The 17334-nt window shown below is 51.2% G+C and overlaps 1 protein-coding gene across 3 annotated transcripts in view; it reads left to right on the top strand.

Moving 5' to 3' along the window:
• The window catches only part of Afap1l2 (actin filament associated protein 1 like 2), a 103471-nt gene that overhangs the window by 66400 nt on the left and 19737 nt on the right, over positions 1-17334 (top strand). For all 3 annotated transcript variants that reach the window (XM_023715484.1, XM_023715483.1, XM_004631550.2), the window contains 3 exons: positions 6025-6099; positions 7366-7460; positions 12205-12295. In XM_023715484.1, coding sequence (XP_023571252.1) covers positions 6025-6099; positions 7366-7460; positions 12205-12295 — 261 coding nt within the window. The remainder of the gene's footprint in view (positions 1-6024; positions 6100-7365; positions 7461-12204; positions 12296-17334) is intronic.

The raw sequence follows: 17334 nt of genomic DNA, 5'->3' as shown, positions 1-17334 counted from the left end.
ACCTCTTGCATGCAAGGCCGCCCTCCATGACCCAGGTACCCCCCAGCCTTTTACTTGCAGCTTAGCAGTGTTGTGTGGATCAGAACCACATCTATGTGAGGCAAGAACACTGCGAGTGGGAGCCTGGCTGGACAACTGAACCATGTCTTGTCTCAAAATAAGTGAAAGGAGGGAGAGAGAGAGGGGGGAGAGGATATGGAAGTAGCTCAATGTGAAGACGCTGGATTCGGTCCCCAGTGCCTCAGAAAGCCATCACCCACCTCCATGCACCACGGGCCTCCAGAGCCCGAGGAGGGAGGGCCGTGCAGCCTATTCTTGCAGTTGTGGTGAGTTCACTGTGATGTATAAACCGCCACCTTGAGAAGCAAGCGCCTCTGCAGAAGCCAACACAACCGTAACAATGCCTAGCCTTTATTTTTTGGGATAGGAACAAAGAAAGGAATGAGCTAAAGCTGACCCTGGAGGGCTACTCAGGTCCGCGGTATCTCCTGTTCCTTTCCTGATCCTTACCAGTCACCCTCACGCTTCTGCGTAGCTGTGGTTTGCCTCTGGGCTTCCTGCTTCATGTGATTTCCACACTTGGAATTGGCTGCACACACTCATTTTCACATGTTAGCCGTTGGCGTGCTTTCCTTTTAAATTCTGTAACATGACCTGTAACTTAACCCTGAAGCCTTAGAGATCTCTGCAGACAGTGAGCGTGGACCTGCCTGGTCATTTTCCACAGTTGGACAGTGTCCGCCGATGGTGGGGCCCTCACAATCTCCATGCCCCCTTATTGCTCATCTAAGTTATATTCTTACCTATAAAAAAAAATTTACACAGTATTGCAGTAAATATCCTCTAATAAACTTTTGTTTATGTGCTCAAGTTTAGGATAAATTTCTAGCTGTTGATATAAGAAAGAATATGACACATAAAATTAAATTACTCTCCAAGGTCACTTTCCAAATCATTGTGCCAGTTTATATACACTCTAGGATTTTTTTTTTTTTCTCAATTTTCATTTCTGGTGCTAGAGATTGAACCTAGGGCCACAACCATGTAAAGCATACACTCCACCGCTGAGTGTGGCACTCTTGTTCCTCTTTGGGGACTTTGTTTTGCTACTCATTGGTCGAAATTGTCCACTGAGGCAGGGTATGTACTTCATTTAAGCAGTGGGGTTACTTTGAGTCCAATACCCATGAAACACTGGGAAGTGAAAAGTTCAGGGGCCAGGGAGATGGCTCAGTGGAATAAGTGCTTCCCTGGGAAGTGCAAAGGCCTGAGTTCAATCCCTGGTTCTGCAAAAAAAAAAAAAAAAAAAAAAGTTCAGAGGGGATGACAGTCATATAGAACTCTGGCATTGAGAAGCCAGGCGGTTTTGTCCCTCCCTGGGGTCATGAGACGTGCCTGGCTGATACCTCCATGTGCACCTGCATGAGAAAAGTGAAGGACTTGGGTGTGGAGGCTCAGGGCCTTTAATCCCAGGTACCCAGGAGGCCCAGACAGGAGGTTCACAGTATTTAGGCTAGCGTGGGCTACATCGTAAGACCTTCACTGAAAATAAAAGCCATAGTAGGCATTTCTTCCTTTCTTTCTTTTTTATTTATTTTTTGGATGCATGGTCTCTCTACACAGTTCAGACTCATAGTGATTCTCCTGTCTCAGCCTCCCCAGCACTGAGATTACAGGCATGTGCCACCACACCTGATATTCCAGCATGGCATAGGGTACCAAGGATCAAGCCTGGGTCCTTGCGCTTGCCGCACAGGTGTTTAGACTGTGGAGCTGTCACTCTAGCCCAAAAGCCCTAGAAGAAAGGGCTGTAGATATTGCACAGTACTCCCCGGGTTCAACAGTGAGCCCTCAGCGTCACTCTGAAGAGCTGAGGGTTGGGAACATGGTCCAGACGGAGGCATCTGCAGCACTAGCTGTGCCTACCCAGGCCGGAGTGCCCAGCCACCAGCCCTGGCAGTGTGCTGAAGGGGGATGGGGGGGGGCCCGCTCATGGTTCCCTGATAGCTCCTAAGGTCACTGTAGCCCCATCCACTGAATTTTTATTTTATTTTATTTTATTTTATTTTATTTTATTTTATTTTCTCTGTTTTAGGGAAGGGTCTACAGGGTGTTCAGGATCTCACTACTAGGTCAGACTTGTAGTGATCCTCCTGTTCATAGCCTCCCAAGAGCTGGGATTAAGGTGTGGGCCACCACGTCCAGTCTCAGTTGCTGTCTCAGCACACCCTGTACATGGGGCCAGCACAGCAGGCCTGGGGATTGAACCCCAGGCCCCTGCACCTTCTTGAAGGTGCTTTAATCCACTGAGCTATTTGGCTGGCCCTTTCCACACTGAACTTTTAGAGGCAGCATGCCATTCTGTAGTGGATATGATATGTTTTAGTTCATCGTTTTGCTACTGTTGAGCCTTTAAGCTACTTGCCATGTTTTGCATGGTCATTCTTAATCTTTATTTACTATAAGCTTACCTCACTTTTGCTTTGAGTTTTGAAAACATGAGAATTAGGCAGAAACAAGTGTTTCCAACAGAGGCATGGGGCTTAATGCTTTGCGTGGAATTGTACCTGTAACAGCACAGCTCGGCCGAGACCCCAACTCCTGCCTCTTACTGCTCAGCACTCATCCCTGGAGCTCGCTGTGGAGAAGTTGGAAACCCCCCTCAGAGTCTCAGTGGTGGAAGGGAGTGGGCTGAGATTACCTCCGCTGCACCTCAGTTTCCTTCCAGAAACTTCCGCAGTCCCTTGTATGGCTGACCCTGCTGACAGGTCTTGGGAGTGGTGGCGGGGGCTGACACTGAGGAGACGAACAGAGCGGCTGGTAGCTGGGGACCTGTCTGGCTTCCTCCATGGTGCTGCGGCCTCTGGCTGGAGTCTGGGCAGTGCGGGCCATGGAACAGACTGAGGCGAGCTGCTTGCTCTGGCAAGGTTTGGAACTGGGTCCCTCAGCTCAGGGACACTCTCTGAACCACCACTGGAATTTATCAGCTGCAAGTTTCTAGGAAATACAGATGAAGGACTGCAGAAGAACTCTGAGGAGAAAGGCCAGGCTGGGCTCCAGGGCAGCCATGGGGGAGTAGCGCGTGGACTAGGAGCCAGGCATATGTGTGTGTGAGGGGACTTGCCATCATCTGCCTGCTATGTAGATGGAAAGGTGACCTGACATGCACACGGGTGACTTTAAAGGTGTGGAGGGGGCTGGCCAAATCGTTCAGCAGATTAAAGCACCTACAAACAGACACAGGGGCTCGGGGTTCAATCCAGGGCCTGCCATTCCAGCCCTGCCCCTGGGGTGTGCTGAGATGGCAATTGACACTGGGCGTGGTGGAGTGTGCCTGTAATCCCAGCTCTTGGGAGGCTGTAAACAGGCAGATTACTATGAGTCTGATCTAGGAGTAAGACCCTGAACACCCTGTAGACCCTCCCCTAACAAATACAATAAATAAATAAATAAATAAATGAATAAATAAATAAATAAATAAATGAGGGGAGGGCTTGTGCCCCTGCAGGACACAAACATTTTGGGAGAGGAGAGGAGTCTTTGTTTTGGCTTGGTTTTATGGTGCAGATCTGCAGTTCATAATAATTATATCCCTCACGGGGAGGTTGTGTGCGGCCATAGCACACACCATTGTTCTCCATTTCATCCTCTTCTTCCCCTTCCCTCCATCTCTTGGCTGCCTTCACTTTTGCAGAAGACCTCTATTTCTTTATTTTATTTTATTGGTGGAACTGGTATTTCTTTTTATCATTTTTAAAAAATGCATTTGGTTGTTACAGGGCCATCACTATGTAGCTCAGACTCGTGGTGATCCTCCTGTTTTTAGCCTCCCCAGTGCTGGGATTACAGGCGTGCGCCACCGTGCCGGGACTCTGCGGCCAGCTCCGCCTGCCCGGGGGGCAGGGCTGGCACGGCATGTGGTGCGAGGGATCAAGTCACAGTCCCTGCGCTTGCCTAAGCTTGCCTAAGCAAGTGCTTTCACCCACTAAGCTATCACGCCACCCCCTTTATCTTTCATTTTTCTCATTATTTATACTTTGGGTGTCTCATATCAGAGAAATCATGCGATATTCAAGCTTGTGTGTCTGATTTCAAGCAACAGTATGCTCCCAAAGTGCACCCATTTTCGTACAAATGACTCATTTATCCTTTTTTATAGCACAATAATACTCCATTGTGTAAATATGCCATGTTTTCTTTACCAATCCTCTTGCTGATGGACATATAGGTGTTTTCAGGACCTAACAGTTGTGCTCTTGTATGTACGACGTACGTACGGCACTGTAATATGATGCCTCACTCTTTCAGGAAGATACCTAGAAGGGGAGGATCTGGGTCAAATGGAATTTCTAGTCTTAGTTTTTTTTGGGTTTTTTTTGTGGAGCTGGGGATTGAACTCAGGTCCTTGCGCTTGCTAGGGAAGCGCTTAATCCACTGAGCCATCTCCCCGGCCCCTTCTAGTCTTAGTTTTTTGAGGAATCTCTGTACTTATTTTCATAATGCTTGCCCTAATATTGTTAACAACAACATACAAAGGTTCCTTTTGCCCCTAACTTTGCCAGCACTTATTATTTGATTTCTTGATGATAGCCGTTCTTTGGGTAATTAATTAATTTGCATTTCTCTACTGGCCAGAGGTGTTCCACAGTTTTTCATGTGTGTATTGTCCATTTGTACTTCTTCTAAGAAGTATCTATTCACTTAAATTCTAATCTTTTTAGTTCATTATACACTCTAGATATTAGCCCCTTATCTGAGGAGTAGCTGGCAAAGATTTTTCCCATTTTGTAAGTTCTCTCTTCACTCTGTTGCTTGTTCCCTTGACTGTGTAGAAAATTTAATTTGATATGAACCCATTTGTGATTCTTGGTGCTATTTCTTGTGTATTTGGGGTTCTGTTCAGAAAGTTCTTGCCTACTCTTATGTCTTCAGGAGCTTTATCTATTTTATATTTTGGCACATTGTTTATGTTTTAACATTTAGATCTTTGATTCATTTTGATTTTAGTTTCACATGTGGTAAAAGATATGGGTCTAGATCCAATCTTCCGTGTATGATATCATTTTTCCTGAACCACTTGTTTTTTGGATTTCATTGTATTTTTATGTTTGAATTGTTTTGTAGGTGAGGTTTATTTTTCATTTTTTTGGTGCCAAGGACTAAACCCAGGGCTTCCTGCTTGCTAGGCAAATATTCTTTCGTTGAGCTAAGTCCCCAGCCCTACCTGCACCAACTGTTAATGAAGCTATCTTTCCTCTAATGTATATTTTCACCTCCCTGTCCAAGACCAGCTAGCTGAACGTGCTTGGAGTTGGTTCTGGGTCATCTGTTCTGTGGCACTGAGCCCCATCTGTTCATGCGCCAGTACCATGGTATTCTTATCACTGTAGACTCGCGGTATAACTGAGGGTCCAGGCTCATGAGGCCTCCCTGAAGAATGCAGTCTCCCGAGTGGAGCAGGTGGCTAATGGCCCCCCGTGCCCTCCCAGCCTCCTCACCCTTTATACTCAGAGCTCATCTGATTTTCCTGTTCAGAACTCCTCGCCCAACTCCCAGCCAGGGGCCTGGGAGCTAAACTTAGATGCCATTCTGATGATCCCTGCAGGTAATTTGAGCTACAATAAGAATGGCAGCTAAGAAAATCTTTTATAGCGTAGATGAAATTCTGGAAAAGTGAGACATCTCTATTTGATGGAACTCACAGCAGATCTCTGAAGTGTGGGTATATTTCAGCATGCAGCTCTTGTTCCTGAGCCATCTTCCCATTCCCTGCCCTTCTTTCTCTCCTCCCACCTCCACCCCCACCCTGACCACCCCCTGGAAAATCAGCAGCCTAGAACTTGTCTATCTTGACTGGAAATCTGTCCATTCTATATGATGGACTTTTAATCAACTCAGAGTGCTGACTGTTTTTATGGGACCCAAACAGACAAAAATGTCTTCGGCGGGGAGGTCACTGTTTCCCTCTGGAGACCTGCCCCTTCGTGAAGTCACGTGAACCCTGTGTCTTCCGTCCACCTGCAGGTTCTGATGAGGAGTACATTTACATGAACAAAGTAACAGTCAACAAGCAACAGAATGCTGACTCTCAGGACACAGGTATGGGCTGGGATGGCTGCTGGGAGGACTGGTTTCCCAGTGGGGAAAGAAAAGGGCTGGGCTCCATCCTCCTCTCCTTCCTCCCAGCCAACATACAGACAGGCCTGGAGGAGTTATTTTTGGTTGGTGGTATTTTGGGGTGGTATATTTTTGGATGTTTTAGCAGGCTGCCACCTCCTTGCCCATTGAGTAACAAATCTGTCCCTAAAATCTCTTGGCTTTTCCCAGCAGCATCCCAAGAACAGGAAGTCATAATTCAGAAGTTCTAGGAAAGCAGCTGTGTGCCGATCCCACGGTCCCTGCTTTGTGTCTTCTCATAGAAGTCTGTTTGGGAGGAGAGGAGAAATGGTGTCATAGCAGCTGCCTTAGCGTTCAAGCATGACGCCCCGGGGCACAGCATCTTAGCTTTTCCACTGAAGGACATACGATGTCTTCTCTGGCTCACGTTCACGCTCGTTGATTTTTGCTGCAGTTTGCCAGAGTGGATCTGGTAGAACCCAGGGGAGCCAGAGGTTTGCAGAGCTGCCAGGGGCAGAGGCAGGGGCATAAGCAGCTCATCTCCCGACCTCACCTCCCAAGCCTGACGCAAATGGAAAGTCTTGGAGAGAGGCAGAAACACAGCCCCAAATGCTCAGGCCTGTCCAGGGCTTGTTTTTGCAGCACCAGCCACGTTAGCCCCGAGGGACACCTGCCGGAGCCGTCTGTCCCGGAACTGGCCTGGCTGGCTGAGACTAGAGCCTGGAAGAGCCTTTGGTGCCTTTCTGTGCCAAGGCCCTGGCTTCCTCAGTGCACCTTCCTCACCTCTTATACCCCTGGCACCCCCTCTCCCACTTTCTACTGCCAAGCCTGGGGTGGCAGAACTTATCCAGAAGGCAGCAGCCACTCTGCTCAGGGTCATTTGCCTTCTGGGTAAACTGGGGGAGGAAAAGCCATAATCACAGGGTCATGCCAGCAGCAGCCCAATATAGTGACTACCAGGCAATGACTCTGCTCAGTGGAGCTCTGTGGCAGGGCTGCTTTGGACATGAGCTGGGTGGGGAAGCTTGCCAGAAACCCAAGCTGGTTCCTTCTGAGGAATCTGCCTACGGCTCGGGCATGCTGCACCCTATTCTTGGAGGAAAAACAACCTCCCTGGGTAATTAACACCTGCTCAAATAGAACTCACGGGACAGGTACAGGACAAATGACCAGACATTCCTAGGTAATGAAACCCTGCCATGAGGCTCTGTACCCCTCACGGAAGCCTTCTCTTCCTGCTGCCCACAGGGCCCAAGGAGCAGGGTCCACTGGCCAATGGGGAGCCTGGCCAGCATGCCTCAGCTCCTCAGAAGAGCCTCCCAGACCTTCCACCACCCAAGATGGTAAGTGTGCAGCCTGAGCCCACTGTCGTCACAGACAACCATCTACCAAGCCTCTGGCACTGTCTGGGCAGCCACTGTGGGCAGGGCCAGGGCAGGGCACTGAGGGCACCAGCAGAGGAAACCTGCACATGTGACTGGGCACTTGCTCAGGGCCACTGTGTCCCATGCTGAGGTGATGAGCATGGGGAAGGGTGGTCAGACACTTTTGCTGAGTGTCCCCATGGATTTGTAGAATCCCACAGATACGCAATCAAGCCTAATAAAGTTAGGTCAGGTCTCTGGCCCCCTGCTTCCTGGAGTTAAAGTGGAAAGGATGTTGGCATCTGTCTCATCACTTGGTCGTGTTCTGCGGCCCATGTAGCATTGTGTGTGCTGAGCTAGTGCTCAGTGAGTTAAGTGGCATTTTACGTGTCCCGGGCAACTGCTCAGAGCCTTGCAGTGGCAGCGTCAGGATGAAGACCCGGGTCCTCCCAAGAAAGTCCAGGGCCATAGCTGGGATGCATCTACGTAGGAAGCAGGAGGAGGCCTGAGGGTTACGCCATCAGGAAGCTGGCTCTGTGGTCGCTGAGCTCCCACCACATGAACCTGTGGGTTCATGTCATCATTGAAGGCCCCCCGATGCCAGAATGGCTTGGAACCAGCCCCTTCTCCAAGGACTCCTGCAGACAGCAGGGATAAGTCATTCTCAAGCTGGGAAATGAGCCCATTGTGTGGGTTTGGACAGTTCTAGAGCACCTGCAGCGTAAGCTGGTGCCTCAGAGCTCTGGCTTGGGCTGGCAGGGATGTACTGAACTCGCCCTTGGTCCCTAGGAGTCCCCGTGACACTATTGGCGCCAGGTCCATCCATGTGCATTAGCCTGACCCCCTAACCCAAGCAAACTAGGTGGCATTTTTGTCACAGGTTTTGGTGGTAAAAGCCAGCTCAGCAAGTCAAAAGCACTGGCCGCGAAGGCCCCATAGCTGGACAGCGCTGAGAAGAAGCTGCGCTGCTGTCTTCGCAGCAGGGGCTGGGTGGAGCTGCGCTTGCCCCTCGCTTTTGCCCCCGGTCCTTTGAGGACCAGGGGAGCCCCTCCTCTTTGCCCTCCCACTGAGATGCCAGTGGCTTTCAGCAGAGGAGAAGAGCTGTGGTTCTGCGGGAGAAGGTTCTCTCAAGGCATTGCTTGCTGCGTGGTGGGAGTGGAAAGGTAGCTGCTCCCAGCGAGGGTCAGAACTTTCCTTTCTTGAATCTAGTGCCTGATCTGACCCAGAGGACATGAGCTTTTGCTAGTGAAAATGCAACATCAAGGGCTTCTGCTTCTGAGTTGACAAATGGTGAAGGACATTGCCTCAGGCAGGGTGGACCCAGGTGCGGACAGGGGTGTGGCCCACCAATCCCTCCTTTGGCCCCCTCCTCGTCTGTTGTAGGCACCCACTGCCCCCCATCCCAGGGGTTTCTGCTTGCGGCATGAAGAAGGGGTGTCATGGCTCAGGTGACCCCTTGGGCTCCTCACATGGCAGGCTGAGTCTTGCTCCCTCAGCCTCTCTGGATGAGTCTCTGCTGCCTGGCCATAATCCTCAGTCTGAGGCCCCCAGAGGAGTGGTGTTGGGTGGAGCCAGGAGGAGGAGAAGATGCAGAACTGAAGCAGCAGCCTCCCAGGCAGGGACTGGTCAGCTCCACCCCAAGGCCTGAGCCTGGAGTGACCCTGTGGCCTCCCTTCTTCCTCAGGCAATAAAAGGCCCTCCCTTCTTCCTCTGTCCCTAGAGCACCAGGCTGCCATGGAGCCTCACTTACCAAAATCTGGGCCCCACGCCACTGCCACCCACTGGTGGCTACAGCAGGCGCTGGATGCTGCCTGGGCTCCTCGGTACCGCCAGATGGGCCAGGATTATGGTCTGTTCCAGGGTCGGAATGCTCAATGGCCCTAGGCCCCAATTTTCTCTGTGGTGGCTGGGGCCTCACTGCCCTGCAACCCACGGGCTCAGAGGACAGCCTGCCCTGTGATGAAAGGGCAGCCAGGGGTCTGGGAAAAACCTCATGAGCGTGGGCAGTGACTCAAGCAGCTGTGGCCTTTCCCCAGCGCTCTCTGCCCAGCCAGGTGCTGTGGTCACTGCAGGAGAAACAGATGTTTGTTGGCCACTGTTTTCGCTCCTGGCAAGCACAGCCGTCTCCACCCACCTCGCCTTGGAGGCTTGCACACGCGTTAGCTGTGGTTTCCACTGAACTGCCTTATCATGGAAGCAGCAGATCCCCTAGGAGGATACTGCCCGGTCAGTGTGGAGTCATGACCTACCCATATTCCCTACCCAGGAACCTTACAGAGGGCCTGCACCCTGAGGCAGGTGCTCAGGGCTGCAAGGAAGCTGTGTCACTTGGGCTCCCTTCATATGACTTTAGCTCTCCAGTCTCATCCGGGGCTTGGCAAACTGTGGTCTGCTGGGTAATTCCCACCTGCTGCCAGTGAGGTTTTATTGGAACAAAGCACACTGCCTTAGACTGCGTTAGCTGCGGCTGTGCTGCACTTATAGTGTGGAACCGCTGAGATAAGAGGCTCCAAGCAGCCTACCAAATCTGGCCCTTTCCAGGAAAGAGATGGCGGCTCTCTGGTAAGTCCTGCAGAGCAGGGTGGTTTACTCCTGTCCTCTGTATACTCAGAGTTATTTCAGGTGCTGAAGTCAAATCCCTTTTGCATCAGCATTTAGTATTCGCACTCTCCTTCACCACAAGGAGGCTGGTATTTGGAGAAGAGCCCTTTCTCCTTACCCTGGAAGGTGCCGCTCCCTCTCCCCGGACCCTAGAAAGTAGATCCTGGTATCTGTAACCAGGAGCTTGTCTTCTGCGTTTGCACATATAGCGCTGGTGCCCCAACAGGCTGGACAGCCAAGGCCTTTCCATTTAGCAAGGTAGCAAGGTAAAGAAGAAGTTAGTACGCAGCGCCAGGGCAGGCCCAGGGGTGCTCGGCGCCCTTCTCGAATACAGCGGTCCTGGGTACTCACTGTTAATTGGTTCTGGGAGGCTCAGCCAGTAGCTCACGAGTTCTGGCTTGTGCATTGAGTACCAAATGCATTATGGGTACCAGGACCAAACTCTCGTGTCAAATGCCAAGTGAAACACATTTCAGAGCAGCGGAGTATCAAGGTATAGTAACCACAGGTTTCTCACAGGATCACAGGATCCTCAGAAGAGCGCTGATATTCTGTTCACTGAAAAGAAAGTTTTGTCCTTTTGTTTGGTTTTGTTTTTTTTTTTTTCTTTGTAAGAGAGTCTTTTTTGTCTGTGACTTGTACTCTAATATATTGGCCATTCTTTTAAGATCATGATACATGGTGTATTAACTATTGTTCTTTTAAGTACTGTTATGAAATTGTTTTACTTTTTCATAGAAGAGTGCTTTTATATCTTCTTTTTTACTATCTATTTGTATTACATTAAAATAAAAAACCAAAAATAAGATTCAAGATCATAAATTCATAGAACACAATTAAATTCATTTCTGTATCTGCCACTTGGACAAACAACATTCTATTATTTTAATGTTCTAGTATTTCTATTGTTTCAATAGAAAGTAATAAAAATATTTTATAATATGTTTGTAATAAAATAATATTTTAAAAAGTTCTCTACCAAACACATGTACACAAAGCATTTTGGCCTCTGGTATTTTTGTATTTTTTTAGGTAATAAAAACTGATATTTATTAAGTATTTAATGTTGCCGAGGATAGAGTAACCCTCACAGCAGTCCCATGTGACAGCTATTTCTCCTGTATTTTACACCAAGGCCCAGCAAGGATTCGTCAGTTGGTCAGAGTCCCATAGCTAGGATGTGTCAGTGTCGTACCTGAGCTGGGCTTGATGGTGGGACTCTTCACCTTGGTCCTACACTGCTGTCTCTCGAGGTGGGATGGGCCCCAGTGCTGACCTGCAGGGCTCCTGCCCACTGTGGCCTCTTCTGACTGTGAGGTCCTGACCCCTGAGTGAGCTTTGGGTGTCCCAGGCTCCTGTCCACCATAGCGGACAGGGTCTCAGCACCACCTGCTGGAAATGGGGCTCCTCAGAGGCTGGGGCTGACGGCCCAGTAAACTAGGGTGCACAGGTGAGCAGGGAGGACGCTCCCCCCCGCCCAGCCCAAGTAGAACTTCTAGTCACTCTGGACTATGTGCTCACTGCATGTAGAGCTGCAGCCCTCAGGAAGGAGCCGGCCCACATGCCCTTTACACCCTCCTCCCTCCATAGCCATTGCCACCTGGTACGTCCCTAATCAGCTTAGGACGTGATGAGGTGACTCTGTTCCTCCTTAAGGGGCGATGCTGTGGCACAGCCAGCTCCCGCAAGAAGGCATGGATTGCAGGACCCAGGGTGCAGCTGGCCTCTGCTAGCAGGGCAGCAGCTCAGTTCCTATCATGACAGCTGCCCTCCCTGCCCAACCTGTGGACCCCTGGGTTGTGTACAGCCCCTGACAACAATAGCAGCATCTCCTTGTATTGCACATGGGCCAGACTGGAAGCACTGACACCTACTCACGGGATCCTCAGACTAGTGCTGATAGGATTCCTGCTTCACAAAGAAGGAAAGCAGGGCTGGACAGGCTATCCTGCATTGGACTCTGGGCTCCTGGTGTTCTGTGCTCCCCTCCCCCACTAGCTTGAAGTCCAGTTGGGCATTCGTCTCTTCTGGACTGCCTCCTCCTCCCACCTCAAAGGCTAATTGCAAGTTGCTTCTGGTATACCATACCCGAAGGTGACTGTTTTATTTGTTCATGCCACAGATTCCAGAACGGAAGCAGCTCGGGGTCCCAAAGATCGAGTCTCCTGAGGGTTACTATGAAGAGGCTGAGCCATATGATACATCTGTCAATGGTACAACCCAGCAGCTGGGGCCTGGAGGGGGTCTGACTGCTTTAACCTGGAGGTGGGCGAGAGCTTCTTCGGTGGTCACTGACTTGCTCGGCCCGGTGTGCAAGGTAGAGGGTAGCGTGGGCTGCCATCGCTGGAGAGAATGGCCCAAACCACGAACTGAACACTAAGGCTTCAGCCATTGTTCTAGAGGTGATGTCTCGACCCAAAGGAGACCTCGCCAGCCCAACTGCGAGGAGGGGCTGCAGATGGCTGCTGAAAGGCAGGCTTCCCTTGTCGCAGATTTTCTGTCTTTACAGCTGTGTTACCAGTCATTGTCACCAACTGACTGAGTTCTTTTGCTCAATTCGGATAGAATCAAGATTTGGCAAGCACAGCTCCTTGATATTAGCAGCTCTGGGCTTTCAGTGCCTGCTCCTTTAGCTACAGATCTTGGTAGTTCACAGCCATCTCCCTCAGCCCCTCAGCAGACAGCATGCCCAGCTCCCTTGGTAGCTTTCTGGAGCTCCCCTGGCAGCTTCCTGTCTCCTTTCGTTCTCTTTTGCTGTCTCTACAAGTCGCTGAGGTCTCCACTGTGTTACCAGCTCTCTCTTACTGTAAACTAAGCCAACTGTACCTGAAGAAAGGATCATGAGTAGGCAACAGGCCCACCCAAGCGAGGCTTTATTAGGGTCTGCGCTACAGCACAGGAGGCTAGCACACAGGAGGAAGCCCTTCTGGAGGACTCGGCATCAGGGGACCCTACTAATATAGAGGAAGAGGGGAGGGGAGGAAAAAGGGGGGGCTGATGCAGCCAGAGCCTTCATTTCCCTGACTTTAGACTTTTGAAATTACAGGAGGCAAGGTCATCTGGAGGTCGCAGGGCAGAGGCACCTGGGATAGGTCCATGTTTCAACCTGCTGTGGCCAACTATCTCCTGGAACTGAAGCAATGGGGCGTCTAGCACAGCCTCAGCTGTTATGGCCACAGCTCCACAGCACTGTTGAAGAAGTGGCTGCTGGGTAGACAGCTCTGCTGTACCCACCGCAATAGCAGGGCTGAAGTCACGGCTTGGGGGTGGGGTCTGGAAGCATCAGCAGGGAGCTGGGTCCCTCCCACATGTTTGTCTTCACACTCAGGGTCAAATAGGCGGCAGCAGAGGCCAAGGGTGGCCCAAGGGCTGAGCCGTGGCTCCTGTCAGGGCTGCAGGCGTGAGCAGGACCTCCAGTGTGCTGCTAGCACTGTAGCAGAGGTGACAGGAAGACGCTGGGGCAAGTTGCCTCTGTCCTCCCTTGGGGCATCCAGGTCACATCCCCTCTGACTGGGGCCGATTTTTCCTGTGTGCTTTGAATTTTGCTGTATTCCACACAGAAAGGTCATGAGGAGAGGTGTGTTAGCCCCGGGACACAAGACCCAGGGAAGCAGTAGAGATGAGGCTCAGGTGGAGTCTGAGCTCAGCACCCACCTCCTTTCACTGGACTCAGTTGTTGGTCCCCCCACCCCACCCCACGTGCCAGGGGTGAGAGCACTCAGATTCAGTGGAGAGAAGACAGGCAACAGGTCAACCTCTTATTAATGTTGTAGTGATAAGTGTTAGGGCCAAAAAGTAGAATAGGGATTGGACTGTGGTGGGTGAGGAATGTTATTCTCTGATGGCGTGATTTGGGGAAGATTCCTGAATGCTGTGGGGAGTGGGTCAGGTACATGCCAGGACTTTCCAGACAGCGTAGTTAGTACAGGGCGTGCAGGGTCCCTGGCACCCAAGGGGGTTCCTGGGGTGCCAGGAGAATAACAAGGAGGCTGTGTGAAATAAGTCAGGGAATGGGCAGAAAAATGAGGGTGAAGGCTACAGGCCACCATGAGGATTTCTTTTTCCTTTGGGTGAAACTGACAGCCTTAGTGACTGAGCTCACTTAGGCACTGGGCATTGCTGTGCAGGCAGAGCTCAATGCCGGCACATGCTGTTCTTGGCCGGAGCTCAGCCTGTAGAAGCTCGGTCAGAAGTGAGTTTTTCATCGCTATAGTGAATATAGTGAGATAGTAACTTAGGAGGAGAAAAGGTGTATTTGGGTTCAAAAGGTTTATTTGGGTTCTAGTCCAAGTTCAGGAAGACCCATTGTTCTGGGCGTCCAGTGTGTGTGCTGGACTGCAGGTGCAGGGAGCAGATGGCCAAGTCAGGGGCTTGCCTCATGGCCAGGAAGCAAAAGAACAGTGGAGGAGGATGGGTCCCATAATCCCCTTTGACGACACCCCCCACCCCCCATGATCTAAGAATCTCCCTCAAAACTCATCCTCCAAGCGGTCCACAGCACATCAAGGGGCTCCCCACTGGGCCCATGCTGGGTGGAGAGAGCATCCAAGCTACAGCACCTCCCCCTGCTGCCTCTCCTTCCCCTGTAGGTGAGTAGGCATGGAAGGCAGTGTACATATGTAAGCCAAGGCTCCCTGGGAATGGCAGTGAACTTGGTCAGAGGGGGGCTTTGCTGGTTCCACAAGGATCAGGGATGAGATGGAGGGGGCAACATCCGATTCTTCTCTTTACACCTTAGTGACTGCCTCCATTCTGGGAAGGAACAGTGTGAGGGGAGTCAAGGGCCTGTTTGGACCAAGGATTTTCTAAGAGGCTGGCATTGTGGGTAGATGTCTCTTAGCTTTGACCACAAAGCATGTGAGGTGTTGCGAGTCACCACCCCGGCGTGATTTTCGGACGGAAGCAGAGGGGAGTGGTGCTGCTGTCTGAATCTTAAAGGTGGAATCAGTGACTCACTGGGTTGAGCACCTCCGTACATCTGAGGGCTGTGTCTTGGGTGTGACCTGGCCAGCCAGGACCTGCCTCCCAGACGCACCCAGGGCCATTCTGTGGGACAGACACTGTCTCAACACAAACAAGTGGTCAGACCCAACTTCTCAGCCTCGGCCTCTCACCTATGAGTGTCTTTTGGCTATAGCCAAGATTAGGAGTTATCACAGGGCAGCTTAGATACACATGTGGACTGGGTCAGGGAGGAAATCCAGCTGCAGGAGCTACAGAAGAAGCTGTACAGATTGCCTGTGGGGCCAACGTGAGAAGTGGACACACACATTACAGAAGAGCCCTTCCTTCGCATGCCCAGCTGGCCTGTCCTTGTCTTCCAGGGAGAGGTGCAGATGTGCAGGTTCCACCAGAAGAAAGGAGCAGGGGCTACAGCCTGCTGCTCCAGCTGAACAGTTAACAGCGACTTCGCTGACTTCCCGCGGAAGGCTAACTGCCGCAATGCCTGTGCTGGGCTATCCGCAGGGTCTGCACGCTGTGCCGCTGGGTCAGAGGCCTCCCTCAGAGCCAGTGTGTAATGAGTGCTGGAGGCCAGGGGCTTTCTGCTGTTTCCCAGACATCATTGTCCCTGATGTCCCATGCTGAGGATGCCAGCTACTGGAACAGATAGTCCCCCAGTCTCTAGTGTCAGCTTACAGTGACAATAAAAGCCCTCTTCTCGCTCAGCAGTTCCATGTGGTATTTCTGGTTCTGCGTAGTTCAGGCACCAGGCTCCTTCCATGTTTGGCAGCCACAGCTTGCTCTGAACAAGAGATAGCACAGGACCCCTATCTGCTTCTTCAAAACACTGTCCAGAAGTGAAGGCCTGCATTCTACCAGTGACAAGTCACACTGTCGCCTCTGGCTAGCCAAGGGCCTGGGGAATGATATCCTTAGTTGGGCTGTGGCCTCTCCTCACACTTCTGAGGGACAGGCAACCTTGTTGCCGCTATGTGTCCACACCTGGATGTGACCCTGTCTTCACCTGTCCCTCTCTTCTTGCCTTTATCTGTGCTTCCGGAAACCATGCAGGTCATTTTGGCGGATCGCTCCCTGCTCGCATCCCTAGATGGGTACAGGTGCCTGAAGGAGTCATTTATGCCACGATCACCTTGGGTACTGCTTGTCCCCAGAGCCGGAATGCCAGTGATCCCACGTCTGCTGCCTGCCTTGCCGAGATGGGCATGTCCCCGGGTGGCCGCTGACCTCCTGTCCTAATGCATGCATCCTGCATATGTGCAGCACGTGCCGCTCTGTCCAAGGAGTGACCGCTCCCCTCCTGCACCCCTCGCTGTGGTGGTGTGAGGAGATCAGAGTACACATGGTGCTTCTACTTCCAGTTGCTGAGCACTTCCCTGGGGACACAGTGGGATGTGGCCCTGCTAGAGCTGTCTGAATGGCTTTCATGCCTGCTCCCCTGCTGCCCCTGGAAGCCAAGAATCCTCCATTTATCATGTGCTATGGTCCTTCTTAGGGATAAGTGGAATTATTCATACTTTTGTATTTTGCAGTCACTTCTCTGTTAGTTGCCTCGTGCCACACAGGGCAGGCTGGGCAGGGGTCAGGATTCTCCACGAAACACACAGGGTCACCTCAGACACCCAAACCGGGCAGCGGGGCGCTGTCCCACTGCCTTTCAGTAAGCTGCTTAGTCCCGCCCCATTACTTCTTGCTCCTGGTGGAAGAATCCCACAGACTCTGTTCCTTATGAGTCTTATTATTTCATTTTGTTGTTGTTGTTGTTGTTGTTTGTTTGTTTTGTACAAATAATGCAGTACTGGGGAAAATTGTAAAAATTCACTGTAACCCTACCTCCCTGTGAAATAAACTATTTTGAGTTCTCTGTGCTGCCATATTTTCCTGGGCAGTCTGCATAGACCATCCTAATTGTGTCTTTGCCCCCACCTTCTTTTTTTCTTTTTTATGTATTTAGTACAGGGTCTGCAGGGTCTCACCACATAGATTGGACTCATACTGATCCTCCTATTCTCAGGCTCTCAAGCGCTGGGATTACAGGCGCCTGTCACCATGCCTGTTCTCAATCACCCCCTCAGAGCGCCCGGGGGGCAGGGCTGGCACAGCACTCCACCGGGGATCGAACCCCGGCTGCTGCACTCAGCCTAAACAAGTGCTTTAGTCACTAAGCTATCTGGCCGGCCCTTGCCCTCCACCTTCTTATCTTGCAGACTTTATTGAAGCTACAAACCAGTTTTCAGAGTTTTAATTGGCTGGGGTCCCTCACATGCTCCGGCATGGCTGAAGTTGTGGTTTG

This window comes from Octodon degus, unplaced genomic scaffold (assembly GCF_000260255.1).
Source record: "Octodon degus isolate 3935 unplaced genomic scaffold, OctDeg1.0 scaffold00042, whole genome shotgun sequence".
NCBI classification, from domain to species: Eukaryota; Metazoa; Chordata; class Mammalia; order Rodentia; family Octodontidae; genus Octodon; species Octodon degus.
The sequence above is the reverse complement of the archived record's forward strand: the minus strand, read 5'-3'. Positions and strand labels throughout refer to the sequence as shown.